The sequence below is a fragment of the Apodemus sylvaticus genome, chromosome 22, assembly GCF_947179515.1.
Source record: "Apodemus sylvaticus chromosome 22, mApoSyl1.1, whole genome shotgun sequence".
Taxonomy (NCBI): Eukaryota; Metazoa; Chordata; class Mammalia; order Rodentia; family Muridae; genus Apodemus; species Apodemus sylvaticus.
The window spans coordinates 58,845,533-58,864,318 of NC_067493.1; the positions used below are offsets into that span (position 1 = coordinate 58,845,533).

General features: G+C 41.7%; 1 protein-coding gene across 3 annotated transcripts in view; it reads right to left on the bottom strand.

Annotated features, from left to right (window-relative positions):
* Positions 1 to 18,786, bottom strand: part of Pole (DNA polymerase epsilon, catalytic subunit) — a 53,933-nt gene that overhangs the window by 19,028 nt on the left and 16,119 nt on the right. For 2 of the 3 annotated variants that reach the window (XM_052167513.1, XM_052167515.1), the window contains exons 20-29: positions 15,470 to 15,615; positions 13,066 to 13,214; positions 12,268 to 12,360; positions 11,933 to 12,077; positions 9,097 to 9,254; positions 8,312 to 8,507; positions 7,164 to 7,378; positions 4,654 to 4,756; positions 3,985 to 4,065; positions 3,753 to 3,893 (exon numbers count right to left, since the gene is read on the bottom strand). In XM_052167513.1, the coding sequence (XP_052023473.1) occupies positions 3,753 to 3,893; positions 3,985 to 4,065; positions 4,654 to 4,756; positions 7,164 to 7,378; positions 8,312 to 8,507; positions 9,097 to 9,254; positions 11,933 to 12,077; positions 12,268 to 12,360; positions 13,066 to 13,214; positions 15,470 to 15,615 (1,427 nt within the window). The remainder of the gene's footprint in view (positions 1 to 3,752; positions 3,894 to 3,984; positions 4,066 to 4,653; positions 4,757 to 7,163; positions 7,379 to 8,311; positions 8,508 to 9,096; positions 9,255 to 11,932; positions 12,078 to 12,267; positions 12,361 to 13,065; positions 13,215 to 15,469; positions 15,616 to 18,786) is intronic. The other variant, XM_052167514.1, reaches the window with a different exon arrangement.

The following is an 18,786-nucleotide window of genomic DNA, read 5'->3' on the forward strand; positions in this document are numbered from 1 at the left end:
GGAAGCTGTCCGTCCTAAGTTTCCCAGCTGTTAATCAGAGAATGTCAGTTCATTCAAAAAGATGTATGTATCTGTGAGCCTTTTTACAAGGTTGTATGTTTTGAGTCAGAGCTGAGGTTTTAACACAGGTTTAGCCCTGAGTATGAAGGGAGAAAAAAAGGGGGGCACTTAGAGAAAGAACACCCACCCAAATGTGAGGGATTCCAAAGACAGAATCATCTTAGTGGTTCCTATTTATTTTATTTTATTTTTTTGCATAGCCCAAATTGGCTTTGAACTTGGATCCTCTTGCCTCAACCTCCCCAGTAGCTATAATTACAGGTCTGCCACACTTGAACCAGTTAAGAATATGTTTATTGTTATTATTATTATTATTATTACAACAACACCGCTTACATTTTAAAGGACTAGAACTTTTGCTGGACCTCACAGCCGAAGTTAATATACCTTGAGGTCAATTAAAATAAGACTGCTAGCCTACTGTGTACTCAAAACTGTTTAACCTGCTTTTAAGAGAACAATGGAACAGTCTTTCTTGCCTTGAAGTTCCCATGTAATCAACTTTTATAACTTAAGCTAATGCATATCTGTAATCTTAAACTAGGTATGAGGCAGGGGTCAGGGGTCAGAGGCAGAAGCAGAGGCAGGGGCAGGTAGATCTCAGGACAGCCAGGACTATACAGAGAAACCCTGTCTTGAATAATCAAACCAAAAAACAAACAAACAACAACAACAAAAAAACCCAAAACAAACAAAAAACAAAACAAACAAACAAAACCCACAACAGTACCTCCCTAACAAGCCAAAAAAAAAACCCATTTGACACCCTCACCCACTAAAAACCAAAACAATGATGTTTGTTATCTGGGTCAGCTAGTGCCTTGTAAAACTGTTGAAAGTTTTCTGTAAAGTACTCTATTCCTTCCCCCATGTGATACTTTTTATGCTGTCCAATATAGTAAGAAGCCCTTTGTTAGGGGGACACACAGACTAATACCATTTACACATGGACTCATACAGACCAACAGACACAGGAACAAACAAACTCATAAGATAAAATTTAGGCTGGCACTGATTCAGAGAGACAGAGGATGGAGACACAGGGAGCATGAAGCAGAGAATTTAAATATTAACTAGATCTTGGTTAAATGACTCTAAGGGGAAGTGCTTTTCTTTCTTTCCTTAATTCAACACCAGTGCATTATTGGTGACTGGGAGTTAGTCACTGATGCATATAATCTGAACAAGCAGCCAATGAGCAAGCAGCCAACGCTCTGACGTACTAAGCCATCTCTTCAGTCCCTAATTACTGAGCATAAGGTTTTATTTGTGCATTAAGTATGGGTATTTAAAAACATAGTTGGGGGCTAGGGAGATGGCTCGTCTAACCTCTGTGGCGCCAGGCATGTACATCATACACACACACATATATTCAGGCAAAATACTTATACACATTAGTTTTATGTATCTTATTAATTTGTGATGTATTCATTTAACAATTGAGTTTTTTTAATTTTCCAAGATGATTGTCAATCTTTATTTAATAATTTTTTTGAATTTCAGTAAAGGCTACAACTTGTAGAGACAAGATGGCTTAGTAGGTTAGGTGCTTACCTCCAAATCTGCTAATCTGAGTTTGATTTTCCTAGAGCCCACATGGTGGAAAGAAAACTGATACTTCTGACCTTCCCATATACCCAACACATATATACATACAAGTAAAAATAAATATATAAAATAATAATAATTTAAAAGAGTATTATTGGGGCTGGAGAGATGGTTAAGAGCATAGACTCTCTTCCAGAGGTCCTGAGTTCAAATCCCAGCAACCATATGGTGGCTCACAATCATCTGTAACAAGACTGGATGCCCTCTTTTGGTGTTGTCTGAGGACAGTTATAGTGTACTTGCATGTAATAAATAAATAAATAAATAAATAAATAAATAAGTAAATCTTAAAACAAAAAAATATCTTTAAAAAAAAAAAAAGAGTCTTGCCAACGACAGGAGGATTAAGATTTGTTGCCAGGCATGACAGCACACCTCTTTAATCCTAGAAGCAAGCAGATACTGAGCTCAAGGCCAGGCAAGGCTACACCTTGTCTCAAACAAGACTTTGGTTGTTTTTAAAGAAATTTCTTTTAAAAATCTGTATATATGTGTATGCATGTGTACTGGGGATTGTAGACAAGGCCTCATATACAATACACAAATACTTTCGGCCTGAGCTACCTCTGGGCCTTGCATCAGCATACTTTGGCTAACATTTACTTAGTATATACATTTTTAAAGGTATAGCTCTTGCAAATATCATATTGCTAAAGCTTTAAAAATCTAAACTGGGCATGTCACATACATGCTTATAATCTTAGTACTCAGGAAACTGGGGTAAAGGGATTGGGAGCTTAAGGCCAGCATCTGCTTCACAGAAGGTTAAAGACCAGCCTGGCTTAAGACCTTGCCTCAAAAAATTAAAATAAGCCAGGCATGGTGACATACAACTTTAATCCCAGCACCTTCAGAGGCAAGTAAACCTCTCAGTTTGAAGCTAGCCTGGTCTATAGTGTGAGTTCCAGGACATCCAGGGCTATACTGAGAAACCATTACACACAGTCACACTCACATACTGACTCACTCTATTTTAGGTTATTGAGTATAACATTCTGGCTTATAACTCATTTTTACTTGTATTCTGAGATAGAGAAAGAGTGTATCATACTGTGCTCCAACTTGGCCTTGAACTCATATTCATCCTATCTCAGCCTCTCAAGCAGGATTACAGGCATGAAATGTCATAACAGGTACACTTCTAATTTTTAACACTTCTAAATTCCAATACTTTTTTGGGGGGCTGATGGCTCAGCAGTTAAGAGCATTGTCTGCCTTTCTAGAGGACCTGGGTCCAATTACCAGCACACACATGTTGGTGCACAACCATCTGTTAACTCCAGTTTCAGGGAATCCAACACCCTCTTCTTGCCTCCGTGGGTACTAGGCATGTAAGTACCTCACACATATATGCTGACCATTCACATAAAACCTTTTTTAAAAAATTTCTCCTCCTCTAATTTTAGTTTTGCTGTTTTTTTTTATATTTTCAAAGATTACTTTTTGTTTTTGAGTGTATGTCTGTGTAAGTGTATGCCATAGGTATGCAGAGGTCTGCAGAAGCCAGAAAAGGGTCTTGGTTTCCCTGGAGCTAGAGTTTCAGGCAGGTGTAAGCCACCTGATAGGGGTACCGAAAACAGAACTTGTGTTCTGTGATGGGCAGGAAGGGATCTGGAGAGAAGACCACCACCAGCTTTTCACTCACACTTTCATCACGCAGTCTTTGGTGTGTCTCCAGGAATGATCTTCGTTTTGTTAAGAAATTGAAGTCCTCATACAGTAGTGATCTAGGTGAGGTCAATATGTCTAATTTGCATACCTCATCATTTACATGCAAATGAGTTCTTCATACCCATCTGATGAGTCACATATGCTTCTTATTACACAAAATGACACTGGAGGGTCCTAATGATTAAGGTACCATTGTGTACACACACTTTTAGAGATAAAATGTCTCTTTAGAGGTAGTATCAGGCAATTATGGGCCAAGCAGGGTGGTGCATACAGGGGCAGAAATCTCTATGAGTTTCAGACCAGTCTAGTCTAGATAGGGAGTTTTAGAATAGTCAAGGCTATATAGAGAGACCCTGTCACAAAACCAAAACAAATAAAATTTATGGATAGAAGCTTGCAAAACGCGGTACCTGGGTCCTGTGTGTTACCTGTCTCTTTCCTTCTAGCACAAAGAGCTCACTGATTTTCTTCTGCTTGTAGATGTCATTCTTCTCTAGTAGTTTTTTGTGCAGCCAGTCTGGATGTTTGACACGTGGAACTGGGTTCTTCACCTAAGTGAGGATAACACACACCAGGAAGAAAGTCTTCTGTGGGTCTACTGGTCTTTGTGGTCCAGGATGGTACCCACAGCTTTTGTCTCACCTGCTGCAGAGCTGCGGGGATCGTGATGATTTTCTGGATGGCACTCCCCAGCCGTTCTATGTAGTAGTCCCAGTCCAGAATCTGCATGCATGAAAAATAAGAAGCAGCACTCGTCTACTGTTACATGCCAAGATTACTAAATGCTTGTGTTTCACTTCATCTTCTAGAAGCGGCGTGCTCATGTAAAGCTTAATGAGACTATAGGATCAAGAAATAGTGGATGGTTAAGGTAGTACTCCAGCTTTACTCCATCAAAGAGCAGCCTAAGGGCTTCCTGATGCCCCAAAGCAGTGCTTCTCAAACTTTCTAACACTGTGACCCTTTCATACAGCTCTTTATGTTGTGGTGACTCCCAACCATGAAATTATTTTGATTTCATAACTGTAATTTTTGCTACTCTTATGAATCTTAATGTAAATGTCTGTGTTTTCTGCTTTAGGTGATCCCTGTGAAAGGTCAGGTACATAATAACTTTTCTAAATCTTTAATAGTATAAAAATAGCTAGCAGGTAGCAATATGGCTCAGTAGACACAGATACTTGTCTCATGACCTGAGTTAGATTTCTGGCACCCACTTGATGGAAGAGAACCAATTCCTGTTATCTTCTAATCTCTACATGTATGCCAACATTTGCCCCCCCCCCCCCAAAAAAAAAAATTGGCACTCACTGTCCGAATATCAAAGTCTTGAAGTGATGAACTCTTTAGCCATTTCCGGAGAAAATGTTTCCTCACTGTAGGCTCTGCTTGAAAAATGGCAAGTGGAATGGCCCTAGGTTAGGAAAACAAACAGAATAAAAATGCAAACCTACTATCACTCTTATTGAATGTACATGGTATAAAGACTCTGCACACACTTACATCTTGTATATGATGTTTATAACATTCAGTGACTGAGTAATACTTTACCATGTTAGGGGATAGGGACGTGTCTCACTGGTAGAGGACATGCTTATTCTAGGTAAGTAATCTGGGTTCCATTCTCAGAAATATAAAACAGAACAAAGAATAAGGAGAAGGGAAAGAGGGGGAAGAGAAATACATGAATGGATAAAGAAAGTATGGCAGGGGCCGGAGAGATAGCTCAGAGGGTAAGAGTGCTGGCTGTTCTTCCAGAGGTCCTGTGTTCAATTCCCAGGAACTACATAGTGGTTCATAACCATCTATAATGAGATCTGATGCTCTCTTCTGGTGTGTAAGCATGTAGGCAGAACAATGTACACATAATACACAAATCTTAATTTTTTTAAGAAATTAAAAAAAGGAAAAGAAAATACGGCATAGGCATACATACACAATGGAGCTAACTATATAGCATTAAGTGTATTTTTATCGCATTGTTTTACTAAGTCATAAGGAAAAAAATAAAATTATATCCTTTACAAGAAGATGGAACTAAAGATTACATTAGGAGAAATAATACAGAAAGAGAAACACTTCATGTTTCTCTCACATGCAGCACCTAGATTTAAAAAGAAGACATTAAAGAACAAAGGAGCGTTTTTTGGGAAAAGTAACAGGAGTTGGGGACTGTGGTGGTTTGAATGAGAATAGTATCCACAGACTCATATTTGACTATTTGGTCCCCAGTTGTAGCATTTGGGAAGGATTAGGAGGTGTGGTCTTGGTGAGGTCAGGCTTAGAGGTTTCAAAAGACTTCCTTTATTTCCAGTTATTGCTCTCTGATCCTACTTGGGCATTAAGATGTAGAGAAAGGCCTCAGCTGTTGCTGCTTCCACCCCTTTGCTCTGCCATCATGGCCTCTAACCCTGAAACTCTTTTTTTTTTGTTTGTTTTTTTGTTTATTCCAGACAGGGTTTCTCTGTATAGCCCTGGCTGTCCTGGAACTCATTCTGTAGACCAGGCTGGCCTCAAACTCAGAAATCCACCTGCCTTTGCCCGCCTCCCTGAGTGCTGGGATTACAGGCGTGCGCCACCACTGCCCGGCCATCTCTGAAACTCTTACAAGTTGCCTTGGTCACAGGATCTTATTACAGCAATATAACAATAAACAAGACAGGACAAAACAATGGCAGTTAATATGATCACAGTATGTTATGTGTATGAATGTGTTATCATGAAATCCCCTACTAGTACACATAACTGAGGGAAAAAAGGGCTGAAGTTGAATGCACATCGCCCTGTGTTAGCTGCTTGCTTTGTATGTAGCCACTGTTCAGAGCTGTTCTTACATGAGGGCAGTAGACACTTCTAAAATATTATTCACTGGGTAAAATACACAGAGATGGAATGCTTTTCTAAGGTGTGAGTTAGTTTTATTATCAATAAAGCAGCTGGCAACTTTCAGTTGCCACAAAATGTTTTTTATTATGAAACTTAGAACATAGCAGGTGCTCATATACTCAGCTCAGTCAAGCTGCAATGCTCTAAAATGTCATTTCCTGAGAGAGACAATAACGAGGAACTCTGTGATCTCCTCATAGACGACAGCATAACCTTTCTCTTGTAGGCCACATGGCTCTTCACTAGAGCCACTCTTACCATCAAGCTGTATGAGCAGCCCAGATCCTATCCTTCCAAGATATCCATATCTATGTCCATGAAAAAGAAGCTGACTTCCTTTAAACCAAAGTTCTCCAGACTTACCATTCCCTTTCCGGGGTCCCACAAGGCCTTCCTATGAATTGACATGCATTAGCTAGAGGCCAGTTTTTCCCTTTCTTTCTGAGTCAGGGTCACATCTGTAGTACTAGCTGGTCTTGAATTCAGAGTTCCATCTGCCTCTACCTCCCAAGTGCAGGCATTCAGTAAAATACCAGGTAGTGTTCTTTGTCTCAATAGCCACCAAATCCACATTCTTCCTATGGAAACTCTTATTATAAGGATCTAGAGGCTCCACTACAGGTGTGGATTTGAAAAGGCAGTTTTTGTTTTTGTTTTTTTAAAGCTAGAGAATGACTAATAGCCCAGCCCGGTATGGCCTCAAACTCACTACAGTCCAGACTAACAATGAACTCATGAAACCTTTGTTTTAGTTTCCCAAATACTGGGCTTACAAGTGTATACCATCATACCTGTTACCTTGAAAACCCCCTCAGGACACAGTCTCTTAAGTTGTCCAGGTTAGCCTAAAACTCAAAATCTTCTGGTCTCAGCCTTTTGAGTACTGGGATTATAGGCACCCATCCATCTGCTCAACTCTTTAAAGAGATCTTTACCTCTCAGTGACAGGAGACCCCTCTGGCTTTCGGGAGATGATATAGCGACAGCTCAGTCCAGCATCTTTGACCATCTGGTCTCCCAGGAACTCAGCCAGACGCTTTGCTGTGCTGATGGAAGTAGACTTCTGCTCCCCATAATCTTCTAGCTTCCGAGACATGGAGCGGTTCTCAGAAATCAGCTCAAACAATTCAGAATCAGGCATATTAGCAGCCTAGAGAAAAAAAAACAACAGATGCCAGGAAGATGAAGGCCATATTCACTTTGATTCTGTAGGACTCCACTTACCTATTTCTTCCCTGGAAAGCTGAAGGCAGGCTTTGGATTTCCAAAGGGCAGAGTAATGTCAAAAAAATTAAATAAATAAATAAATAAATAAATAAATAAATAAATGAGAGATGGCTCAGCGGTTAAGAGCACTGACTGGTCTTCCATAGGTCCTGCGTTCAATTCCCAGCAACCACATGGTGACTTACAACCATCTGTAATGAGGTCTGATGCCCTCTCCTGGTGTGTCTGAAGGGAGCAATGGTGTACTCATATACATAAAATAAATAAATAAATCTTTAAAAACAAAAACCCAAACCAAAACAAACAAAACCTTAAAAAAGCCACCCGCACAGCCCTAGCACTAAAGTGTGTATAGGATGAGGCAATGGTAAGATGGCTCAGTGGGTGAAGGTACCTACTGTCAAGGCTGACAACTGAGTCTTTAATTTTTTTCATTTACATTTGTGTGGAAGAATTTTGTCTGATGCATGTCTGCGCATTACTGTGTTTCTTGTGCCTATGGAGGTCAAAAAAGGGTATTAGATCCCTTGTGACTAAAATTACAGACAATATGAGCTGCCATGTGGGTGCTGGGATGCAAACCCTGGTTTTCTTCAGGACCCACATGATGTAAGAAGAGGACCGTTTCTTTCCTACAAGCTGTCATCTGACTTCCATATGTACACTGTGTTACTCCAGTGTCCCCTACCCTCAAAATAAATGTCATTTGAAGAAAAAAAAAAGGCACACAAAACCTTACCTTTTATCTTAATAGGTTGTTCATAAACTTATCAAGAAATACGTATGAGCAGTAAGTGCCAAAGCCATACTGTGTGGGGAATAATTAATTAGAGGTAGCTCCCAGATAGAGCCTTACCTTGCTATAGAGCACATCTAGCCAGTAGTCAGCCACTTTGGCCACAGAGCCATAGACCTCCTCCAGTGTACTGCCCTTGAGGAAGGCCTCAAAAACGGAGGACTGGAAGATTTTAATCAGCTGCAACTCCCCTCGGCGTTTCACCTCAAAACCTTTCAGTTCAGCCAAGGAACCATCTTCATTGAATACAGCATATCTGAAAAGCAAGGTAAACACCAGAGAAATGAACCTCAGGATGCTGGGTGTGTTCTGTCTCCCTTCTCACTCCTTGCTTCACTGCCTGACGACACTCTTGTTATCTTTGAGGCAGTGAGTAGCAACCCCTCCAATGCCGGCCCCTTAGGGTGATGCTTTAGCAAACTGGAATGCATTGAGGGACCACTGCTCATAGAGCCAGAGGGGAGGGCCGGCACATCAGCATCTATTTCCCCTCAAGCTGAGTAAATAAAACAAGCAACAAACAAGTGAAACCCCACCCACTTTGTTTTCATTTTGGCTCCAGGTGTATTTTCCACCCTGAGCCTTTACTTTGTCCATGTACTGCATTTTCTTTCCAAAAAACATAAGGCTCTGGGATTCTTTTTTTTTTTTTTAAAGATTTATTTATTATATGTAAGTACACTATAGCTGTCTTCAGATGTACCAGAAGAGGGCGTCAAATCCCATTACAGATGGTTGTGAACCACCATGTGGTTGCTGGGATTTGAACTCAGGACCTTTGGAAGAGCAGATGGTGCTCTTAACCACTGAGCCATCTCTCCAGCCCCTGGCTCTGGGATTCTTACCTCTTCTTCAGCTTCTTGCCTTCTTCCTTGGAGGCTGGAAGGATCATAGCAAGGTATGGTCCATCGACTTCAAAAAAGATGCTGTTCTCAGAGCGGGTGACATAGGTGAGAGACGAGGGCTCTGTTAGTTCCTGGTACTGGTGGTTGGTAAAGCCTTCCTAAGAATCAATAACAAGAAAGGTAACCTCACTCCTATGTGCTTACACCCAGGACCTCCCTCCTCAGGGAGTGGATAGCAAATAAACTATACAACACAATGGACAAAACGGGTAGCAGACTAGTAGAGGGTTCTGACAGCAACACACTGAGACTCAAGTGCAATTAACAGGGTCTGGGGTTGCATGGCCTATGTCTCCATATATGTGACCTGGGAAAGGAAAAAAGGCACAAAAACACATCAAGAGTTGCTGGGGTTTTAGTGGAGGATAGGGACTCCTTGAAGAAATGCTTTACTCTAGGGCTAGACAAGGAAAATACAAGATAAAGATAAGGCTGGAGTATCTTATAATATCAAGTAAGAAAATGCTTCCAACACAAGGTCTAAAAAAGGAAACTGTATGACCTTGCGGACAGCTAGGAACAAATTGAGCAAGAAAAGACATGAGGATCATACTGGATTATCCTCTTAAGTATAAAAGATGTCTGAGAATCCACGCTGCTGTGAATCAGTCAACGAACATGCAGGGGAATATAAATGAGAAGGGTCACTATATCTTACAGACTCCAATGAGCAAGAAGGAATGGGATAAACAGTAACCTGCCGCCAGGCGATGGTGGCACGCGCCTGTAATCCCAGCACTTGGGAGGCAGAGGCAGGAGGATTTCTGAGTTCGAGGCCAGCCTGGTCTACAGAGTGAGTTCCAGGACAGCCAGGACTATACAGAGAAACCCTGTCTTGGGGGGGTTGGGGGGACGGGCGCGGGACGGACACCAGTAACCTGCCATGAAGCTACTCCAACACAGGAGACATGCTGGGGTGCAGGTGACACTACTGATGAGTGCAAACAGCAGGACTTAACAAAGGTCAAGGAACATTTCAAAACATGGGGGCTCTAACACTTCACTGTAGTGGCTCTAACACATATTCAGATGCTCTTTGAATCTCATTCCTTTGAGGACATGACTGTCCTTGGGTGTGACTACTAAGGGAAGAACAGCATGTGAACAGAAACTTGGGGAACCTCCCTGTGGAGACACCTGGCTGATATGGGCAACCTGGTGATGGAGCCAATGTCTCTAAAGATGAGGAAGTGATGATCTGGCATTACCCCCATGATATTCCTCAAAGGTGACTCAAATAACAGCCTGTAGAGAGAATCTGTGTGGAAGCATCACCTGTCAATAAAAAGCTGATGGCCCATTAGCTGAAGCAGGATTAGAAGGTGGGACAACTGGCAAAGAGAGAAAGAGTCTGGGAGTTAAGAGTGGGAGATTTCGCCCTGGACTTGGAGGAGACGGACAAATGGAACTGAAGTTGTAACTAGCCATTTGACAGACATAGGCTAGAATAAAAGGGTTATATAAGTTACAAGCTAGTCAGGGAATGAGCCAAGGCCATGGCCTAAGCACTTATTCATAAATAACTAAGTCTCAGAGTTGTTATTCTGGGAACAAAGAGGCTGGATATAAAAGCTATAATAGCCTTATAATGAGATCTCCAAACTGACAGCAGAAAACAAATTTCAGTCCAGCGAAGACCAAGGCACTATCTAGGGTAAAGAGGACTGTGAGCACCTGGAAACTGGGGACTCCAAATAATATGTAATTCAGTTACAGGGTGTGTCAACATGCATTTCTTCATTTTGATGACTGTATGCTTCAGGTAGATGCTAACATTAGATAAGCAGTCTGAAAGGTACAGACCAGTTTTATGCAGTATTTGTACATGGTATATGTGCATGCAGAGGCCAGGTTGACACTGGATGGTTGCCTCAACTCTTCCTCTCTTTGGTTTTTACAACAGGGTTTCCCATTGAACCTGAAGCTCATCGATTTGGTTAGGGTTGCTGGCCGATGAGGCCCAGGTATTTACCTTTCCTGGATCCCTGACGCAGCACCGGGACAAAGTGACTGCTGCCATGTCCAGATTCTACAAAGGTACTAGGGAATCCCAACCCAGGTTCCCATGTTTGTACGTCAGGCACTCTACTGAGTCATATCTTTAGTACCTGGGAGATTTTTGTATAAGTTTATAATTGCTTTGAAATAAAAGTAAAAGCAAAAGCAGTATGATTCTGTAAAAGTGAAAGTAACTTTCTTTGCAACCTGAATCTAACAGTCTTACCATAACAGCTGAGGAAAATTTTTTTTGGTTTTTTTATTTTTATTTTTATTTTTATTTTATTTTATTTTTTTTGAGACAGGGTTTCTCTGTGTAGCCCTGGCTGTCATGGAACTCACTCTGTAGACCAGGCTGGCCTCAAACTCAGAAATCCTCCTGTCTCTGCCTCCCAAGTGCTGGGATTAAAGAAAGGCATGCGCCACCACCACCTGGCACGGCTGAAAAAATTAAGTAAAAGAATGTTACTGCTGGGCAGTGGTGGCACATGACTTTAATCCCAGCACTTGGGAGGCAGAGGCACTTGGGAAGCAGATTTCTGAGTTTGAGGCCAGCCTGGTCTACATAGTGAGTTCCAGTACAGCCAGGGCTACACAGAGAAACCCTATCTCAAAAAAACAAAAAACAAAAAAAACAAAAAAAAAAAAGAATGTTACAGATGGGTGGTTTTTGTAGGGGGCCAAAGATATCAAGAGCTGAATTTTTTTTTCCAAATATCCACACTGGGGACAGGCCAGAGGTCAGAATTATATGTTTGCTTGCTGCAGGTCCACTCACCTTGACCATGATGTTCAACATGGCACCAGGATAGGAGATGGTCAGTTTGGGTTTCTTCACATTGGTTGTCTTGATGACAAAATTTTCAGGAAAGCTATTGGGTAGGACGCACCATATTCCGTCTGTGTCCAGTTCTAAAGGCCTCCTTCAAAGAAAGGAGTAAAGTTTATGGATACAGGACAATGACCCCAAGTCCTTAGAAGTCAGGTGTTAAATATGTAGAGTATGAAAATATCAAACCCATTTCTGTCTTCTCAGCCTTTACAATTTCTTATCACTGCCCCTCCTGTGCCCCTGTGGTGCAAGCCCTGCAGCCAATCCCGGGCCACATTTACCCGATCTGCTCAATCAGCTCTCTTGCTTGGGTGATGATATTGGCTCCGGTAAAGCAGACGATACCAGCCATCTCCATGGAATACCAGCGAGCTCTGGAAAGGACAGCCAGTCTATGGTGAACAGGACTGACAGGAGGCTCCCTCCCCCCAGGGAATCAAAGGGGGGGAGATCCCTGGGAGAGATTATAGAAGCAGTCAAACATATTTGAAGCAGGACAGAACTAAGGTGGAATCTGGCTTTGTTCTAGGGGAATTTCTATCCCTAGTTTAGGGTGGACAGTGTGGCTCACAAAGGGTTAACATGTCACCCATCAAGCTCACAGTTTCAAAGTCCTAAATCCCACTCTACTCTATCCCATATCTTCTTTATTCTTGTCATAGCTCTTCCCAAATCCTACTCTCACTCACCTATTTCCAGAAACTCTAAGCGCATATCTGGACAGTTGTCCTCAGCCTCCTGCCAGCTCACCTTGCAGTCCTCATTCTCTGGGCTTAGACCTCTTCCCTGTCCCCTCTTCTTTCTGACCCAGCAGCATTTAGCACATCCACTCTCATTAAAAAAAAAAATCAACAAATAGGGCTAGTAAAATGACTCAGTGAGTAGATGCATTTGTTACTAATATTTATGATTTGAGTTAGACATGATGTACATGTTGTGAGCAAGAACATTCCCATTCATACCCATCATCTGCTTGCTCCATCAATAACTGAACTTCCCCCTACCCCCAGATTCTTGCTTTTTTTGCTGTCACATCTTGCACATTCCTTCCCTGTTCATTTACTGCATGTGGCCCATACCCTTTGCGCATGACATAGCCGTAGAAGGAGTTCAGGATGCACTTGTGAGCCAACTGCAGTGAATCATAAAGGATCTCCATGTTCTTGCAGCGCTTTACCTCTGATGCATCACCCGCCTCTATAGCTGCTGAGAGCTTCTTCTTCCACACCTGGAAGTACACTGGGGAGCCTAAGTACCTTCCAGCTTCTCCAAATTCAGTCCACAAAGGTCAACAAGCATAAAATTTCAATATTAAAAACTTTCAAATCTGGGACTAGAGAGATGACTCAGTGGGTCTTGCAGGACCTGAGTTTGTTTTCTAGTACACACATTACTGCTCACAACTATCTGTAACTCTAGTTCTAGGGGATCTGATGCCATCTTCTGACTTCCATGGGCATCAGGTACACATACATACATGCATACAAAACATTCAAACACATTAAAAAAAAAAAACCAACATAAAACAAAAAAGAAAAAACCAACTTTCAAATCCAGAGAACCTGAAAAAGGATAATGAACACCATACCCTCTTTAAACTGGCCACCTGTTAATACCTTAGCGCATCCCCTCATTCCATGTGTCATCTATCCCCATAAAACAAGCACTTCTAGTCTACCAGGCCTTCCATCAATATTGTCATCTTGATTTAAAAACAAAACCAGCACAGGACTTTAAATTCAGCACTTTCAAGGCAGAGGTAGGCAGATCTCTAAAGCCAGCCTGGTCTACAGAGCTAATTCTAGAATAGCCAGGGCTACCCAGAGAAACCCCCTGTCTCAAAAACAAAACAACATAAAAGAAACAAAGCCAACTGCCACAAAGCCAGTTGCCCGGCAGTGGTGGCACACGCCTTTAATCCCAGCACTTGGGAGGCAGAGGCAGGCAGATTTCTGAGTTCGAGGCCAGCCTGGTCTACAGAGTGAGTTCCAGGACAGCCAGGGGTATACAGAGAAACCCGGTCTCAAAAAAACCAAAAAAAAAAAAAAAAAAAAAAAAAAAAGAGAAAAGAAAAAAGAAACAAAGCCAGTCAACTATGGACTGAGATCTATGAAACTAAAAGACACAGTAAATCTTAAGTAATGTTAAGAACTTGGTCAGAGCAATTTCAAGTCTGAATAACATGGAAAATAAAAGGCTTTGAAGAGAGCAGTGACAGTTGCCTAACAGATGCCACCCAACTATACACATATAAATGTTAAACTTCATGATACAACACCTCCCCGCAATAAAAGGAGAACCAATAATAGGGAGGAGAGTGATGAGGACTGTGTATCAGAACAGTGCAGAGTGCAAGGGTCCACAAGCTGGGATCTCACCAAAACTAGCCTCGAGGGACATGCTCTCAGAATTTAAACTAGCTGATAAAACCTAAAACTTTCACTTTATAGTAGGAAAAGAAATTCAGGCAGCTCCTGATAAAAGCATTATTTCTTATAAAACAGAAGAAATCATTTACACCTCTATTCAAGGGGATAAGTTCTATACCAGGAGATAAATATGTACATGAAAACATTTCCCACCAGGCGGTGGTGGCGTACGCCTCTAATCCCTGCACTCTGGGAGGCAGAGGCAGGTGGATTTCTGAGTTCGAGGCCAGCCTGGTCAACAAAGTGAGTTCCAGGACAGCCAGGGCTACACAGAGAAACCCTGCCTTGAAAAAACCAAACCAAACCAAACAAACCACAACAACAACAACAAAAAACATTTCTCATAGGGCTAGAGATGATGGTTAACAGTACCAGCTGCTCTTCCATAGTACACAGGTTTGATTCCCAGCAGCTATAGGATGGCTCACAAATGTTTGTACGTCCAGTTCCAGAGGATCTGACACTCTCTTCTGATCTCCACAAATACCAAGCATGGGGGTAGGGGGGGTGAGGAGGGGGTGGGGGTGGGATGGGGGGTGGGGGTGGGCCCCCCCCATAAACATACATTCAGGCAAAACACCCATACAGATATAATAATAATGAAATTTTAAAAGAGAGAAAAAAAATCACTTTCCTAATTCTTCTAAATCGGAGGTTAGCAAAACCATAGGGTTAAATCCAGTGTGTATAGTGGCCTTAGAGTCTGTATGGACCATGTACTGGGAAAGCAGTCAACTCATGGCCGTATCTAGCTCAGTAAGTCAGCTCAGCTAGTGCCTTTTTTAGGTGCAGCTCTATGTATGTATGTATGTATGTATGTATGTATGTATGTATGTATGTATGTAATTATTTCTGAAACAATTACTCAGCAGTTTCAAGGGCTCAGGCCATGACAAACAATCTGCATCCTCTCTGGCCATTAATTCTTTATACACCACTGTGCATTTATTATCCAAATACATATGGCAATCCACAAACTACAGCTACAGACCAAGGTGTTTCCAGAGCCAAACCAAGACCCTCTCACTTCAGACACCAGTTTATTTTGACTTACCTTGTGCAGTCCTTTGAATTCATAGCGCCTATCTCTGAAGGCCCGCACTGTGTCGACATAAAATGAGTTTTCCCGCTGACAGATGGTAGTTAGACGTTCTTCTACCTTGGTCATATGGATCTTCTTATAGGCTTTCCGACAATAATCTAAAATAATCCAGAGTGTTGGAACTTGCCAGGTGGTGGTGGCACACGCCTGTAATCCCGGAACTCTGGGAGGCAGAGGCAGGCGGATTTCTAAATTCTGAAGGGAGTTGGGACTTTTCAGAATCCATAGTTGAGGCAGCAAGCAGACTAGAGCGGGGGCAAGCCAGACAAGCTTGAAGCAAGGTTGTGGTTGAGCCATTCCACAAACAGACCGGCCATAAAAGATAAGGGGCATGTGTGTGTGGGGGGGAACTTCTATGGGTCAGACACTATCTGGACTGGAGTCTCCTGTCTCCTATCCTTGGATGCAGTTTAAAATGACCTTCCAGCTAAAAAAAAAACCGCCCTCCTACATTGCTGATGGCCCGATCTGCACGTATGCCAAAAAAACCCACCCTGCGCGCCAGAATCCCCCGCCAATGTTTGAATCAGCAAATCACGTGTAACCATGCCAAACCCCCCTGACAACCCCCCTGACTTTTCCTATATAAACCCCTAACTTCTGAGCCTCGGGGTCAACTCCTCTGTCTCCTGTCAGATACGTGTTGGTCCAGAGCTCTGATAATAAACTACCTCATGTGTTTGCATCAAGTCGGTCTCTGGCGTTTCCTTGGGTGTACACTATCCCGAGAATGGAGTGGGGGTCTCCCCAAAAGGAGGTCCTACATTTGGTGGGGGGGTCTCCCCAAAAGGAGGTCCTACATTTGGTGGCCCTTACGGGGAAATTGGTGGCACCCAGGAACCTCAAAGACCCCTTGGAGGTATGTCTGTGTGTGTGTGTGTGTGTGTGTGTGTGTGTGTGTGTGTGTGCGCGCCGGCGATGTTTTTGTTTTAAATGTCCTGAATGTTTGAGTGCAGTGCAGCTGTGTATGTGTCTTGGTTTCTGTTTGTTAACAGGAGTAGATGTGGAATCCTACTCCGTGGTTTGTTTGCAGGTGCCACTGTGGGGCCGTAAGGTCCCAGTGGCTGTGGAGGGAGACGTCCTAGAGTCCCGCAGGCTGCAACCCTGGAGGACGCTCCAAGGCTGAGAGACAGTCAGGAGGGCCTGACTGTGGTTTTCTGGAATGAAGGGGACAGAGTGCTCCTTCTACTGAGAAGGGAGTAAAGTAGAATCCCACCCTTCAGCTGATCTGGTTACTTGTCAGTTTTGTGTGTCTTTGTCTACAGTTTGACTACTAGATGGTGCCATGGTTTGTTTTTTGTCTGTCTCACCGTTTGTCAAGGTCTGAGTAAAGCTTTTGGTTTTGTTTGCAGGCTCAGAGAGCCTGTCTGGTGCCATGTGTTCGGCTGCTAGAGTTGAGACCGAAGGGGTCTGGAGAGAGCTAAATAAGGCTTTCCTCCCTGCAGTTTGTGCAGGAATACCTGGTGTCTGAAACTGGGCCCTTCTGGGGCAAATTATGTGATTTTCCTTGCTCTGTGTTCTTAAATCTAGAGGCCTGACAGTGGCAAGGTCAGGCTGGCTGTCTATGTGGTGTTGTATTGTGTTCTTGGACTTAGAGGGACGATTAATATTTTGACCTTGACTGAAAAACAACTTTCTCAAGCCCGTCAAAATCAGGTCATGTGACTCAGAACAACTCAGAACAAAGGGACAGACAAAATATTTAGACTCTGACACTCCCTAGAAAATAAGCCTTAACAAGAAGCTCAATGTAGCAGGTGCGAGTATTATGGTACATTAAGGTGGTACAGATGGTTTATTCCTTTTATTTTAACATGTTTAAATTATTATAATCAATATAATATTAAACTTTGTGGTTATACTGTTCCTCTGGGAGAGAGGTCAAAATAAGGGAGACCTCCAAAAGACTAGATTCTAAAATATTAAATAAAAAAGCTGTCTTTGTGATAATAAAATCTTGTTTTGAGATTTACATTACAGAAAATAGCATTCCCCTTCATATCAACATCCATGTTCAGATTGAAGAAACGGTCTTTCTAGAGAATATAAAAATGGTCATATTTAAAATGAGGAGAAAATAAAATTAATTTCATTTGATAAAAATCTTTATAATTGCTATTAAGTTCAAAGCATAAGTTTCTATTTGATACAGGTTTTATTTTGATACAAAAATCAAGGTTTTCATTGGTATAAATGCTAAATTTAAAAGTACAAAATTTACACCCAGTTCTTTGTTATTATTACTGAGCTGAGATGTTTAAGCCTGTGAGTTTAGGGCCAAATAGAAGTTTAAGGCTCTGAGTTTATTGTTAGGGTGTTTTCTAGGTTTTAATCAAAAATAGCTAAAGATAGTTTAACAGACAACAGTCCATATTACTTAACATAGATAGTTGGTTTTCAAAAATGTCAAAAATCCATGAAATATAATGTTTAAGTCTTAAAAGCTATGTTAAGCTTTTAATATTGGTCACTCTTAGATTTCTGATGGTATTGAAGACTGTTAGTCTCACAGACAGCCCAAGCTGTTTAATCCTGAGAAAGCTGATATAAATTTAAATAAATGATTTTCAGGTAACATAAAATTTAAAGCCAGGACATGAGTCAATTTTTACAATGTTAATTTTTAAATGTTAATTTTGACAGTCTTTTAAGATAATACAGTTTAATTGACAGGGATGATAAACTATTATGTCTATCTCATAGTTTATAATTTACAAAATGATAATAATTATGCTCAATTGATATTTAGAGAGGACTACAGAGTAGAGCAGGAGAGGACCTGAGACCACCTATCCTGATACCATGGTAGCTCTCTCACTAAGGGAATATTTCCCAAGAGACTAATTAATCTCTTTGAGACTGCTTTATTTGTAATACAAGAAGCCAAGATTACCCCCTCAGACAAAAGGTAAGAGGCACCTGAAAGACCAACACCAGACTCCATTGGCAGGTCTCGAGGGCATGGCAGCCCACAAATTTGACCAAGGTATATAAGGTTAAGCAGGGACCAGATGAGTCACCTGCAGCTTTTCTAGAGCAGCTCATAGAGGCATTCTGTCCGTATACATGCTATGAATACAGGGCAAGGACTATAAAGCTATTATATTATGACAATGGCTTTTATAGATAGGGCTAATAGAGATATCAGAAAAAAGCTTCAGAAGCTAGAGAGATTTGGTGCAGGTTGCTGAGGACTCTAAATGTAGAGAGGGCGTAGTGAAGGGATAGAACCTTTAGAAGATAGTCTTTAAAGATAGAGTCTAGTAAAA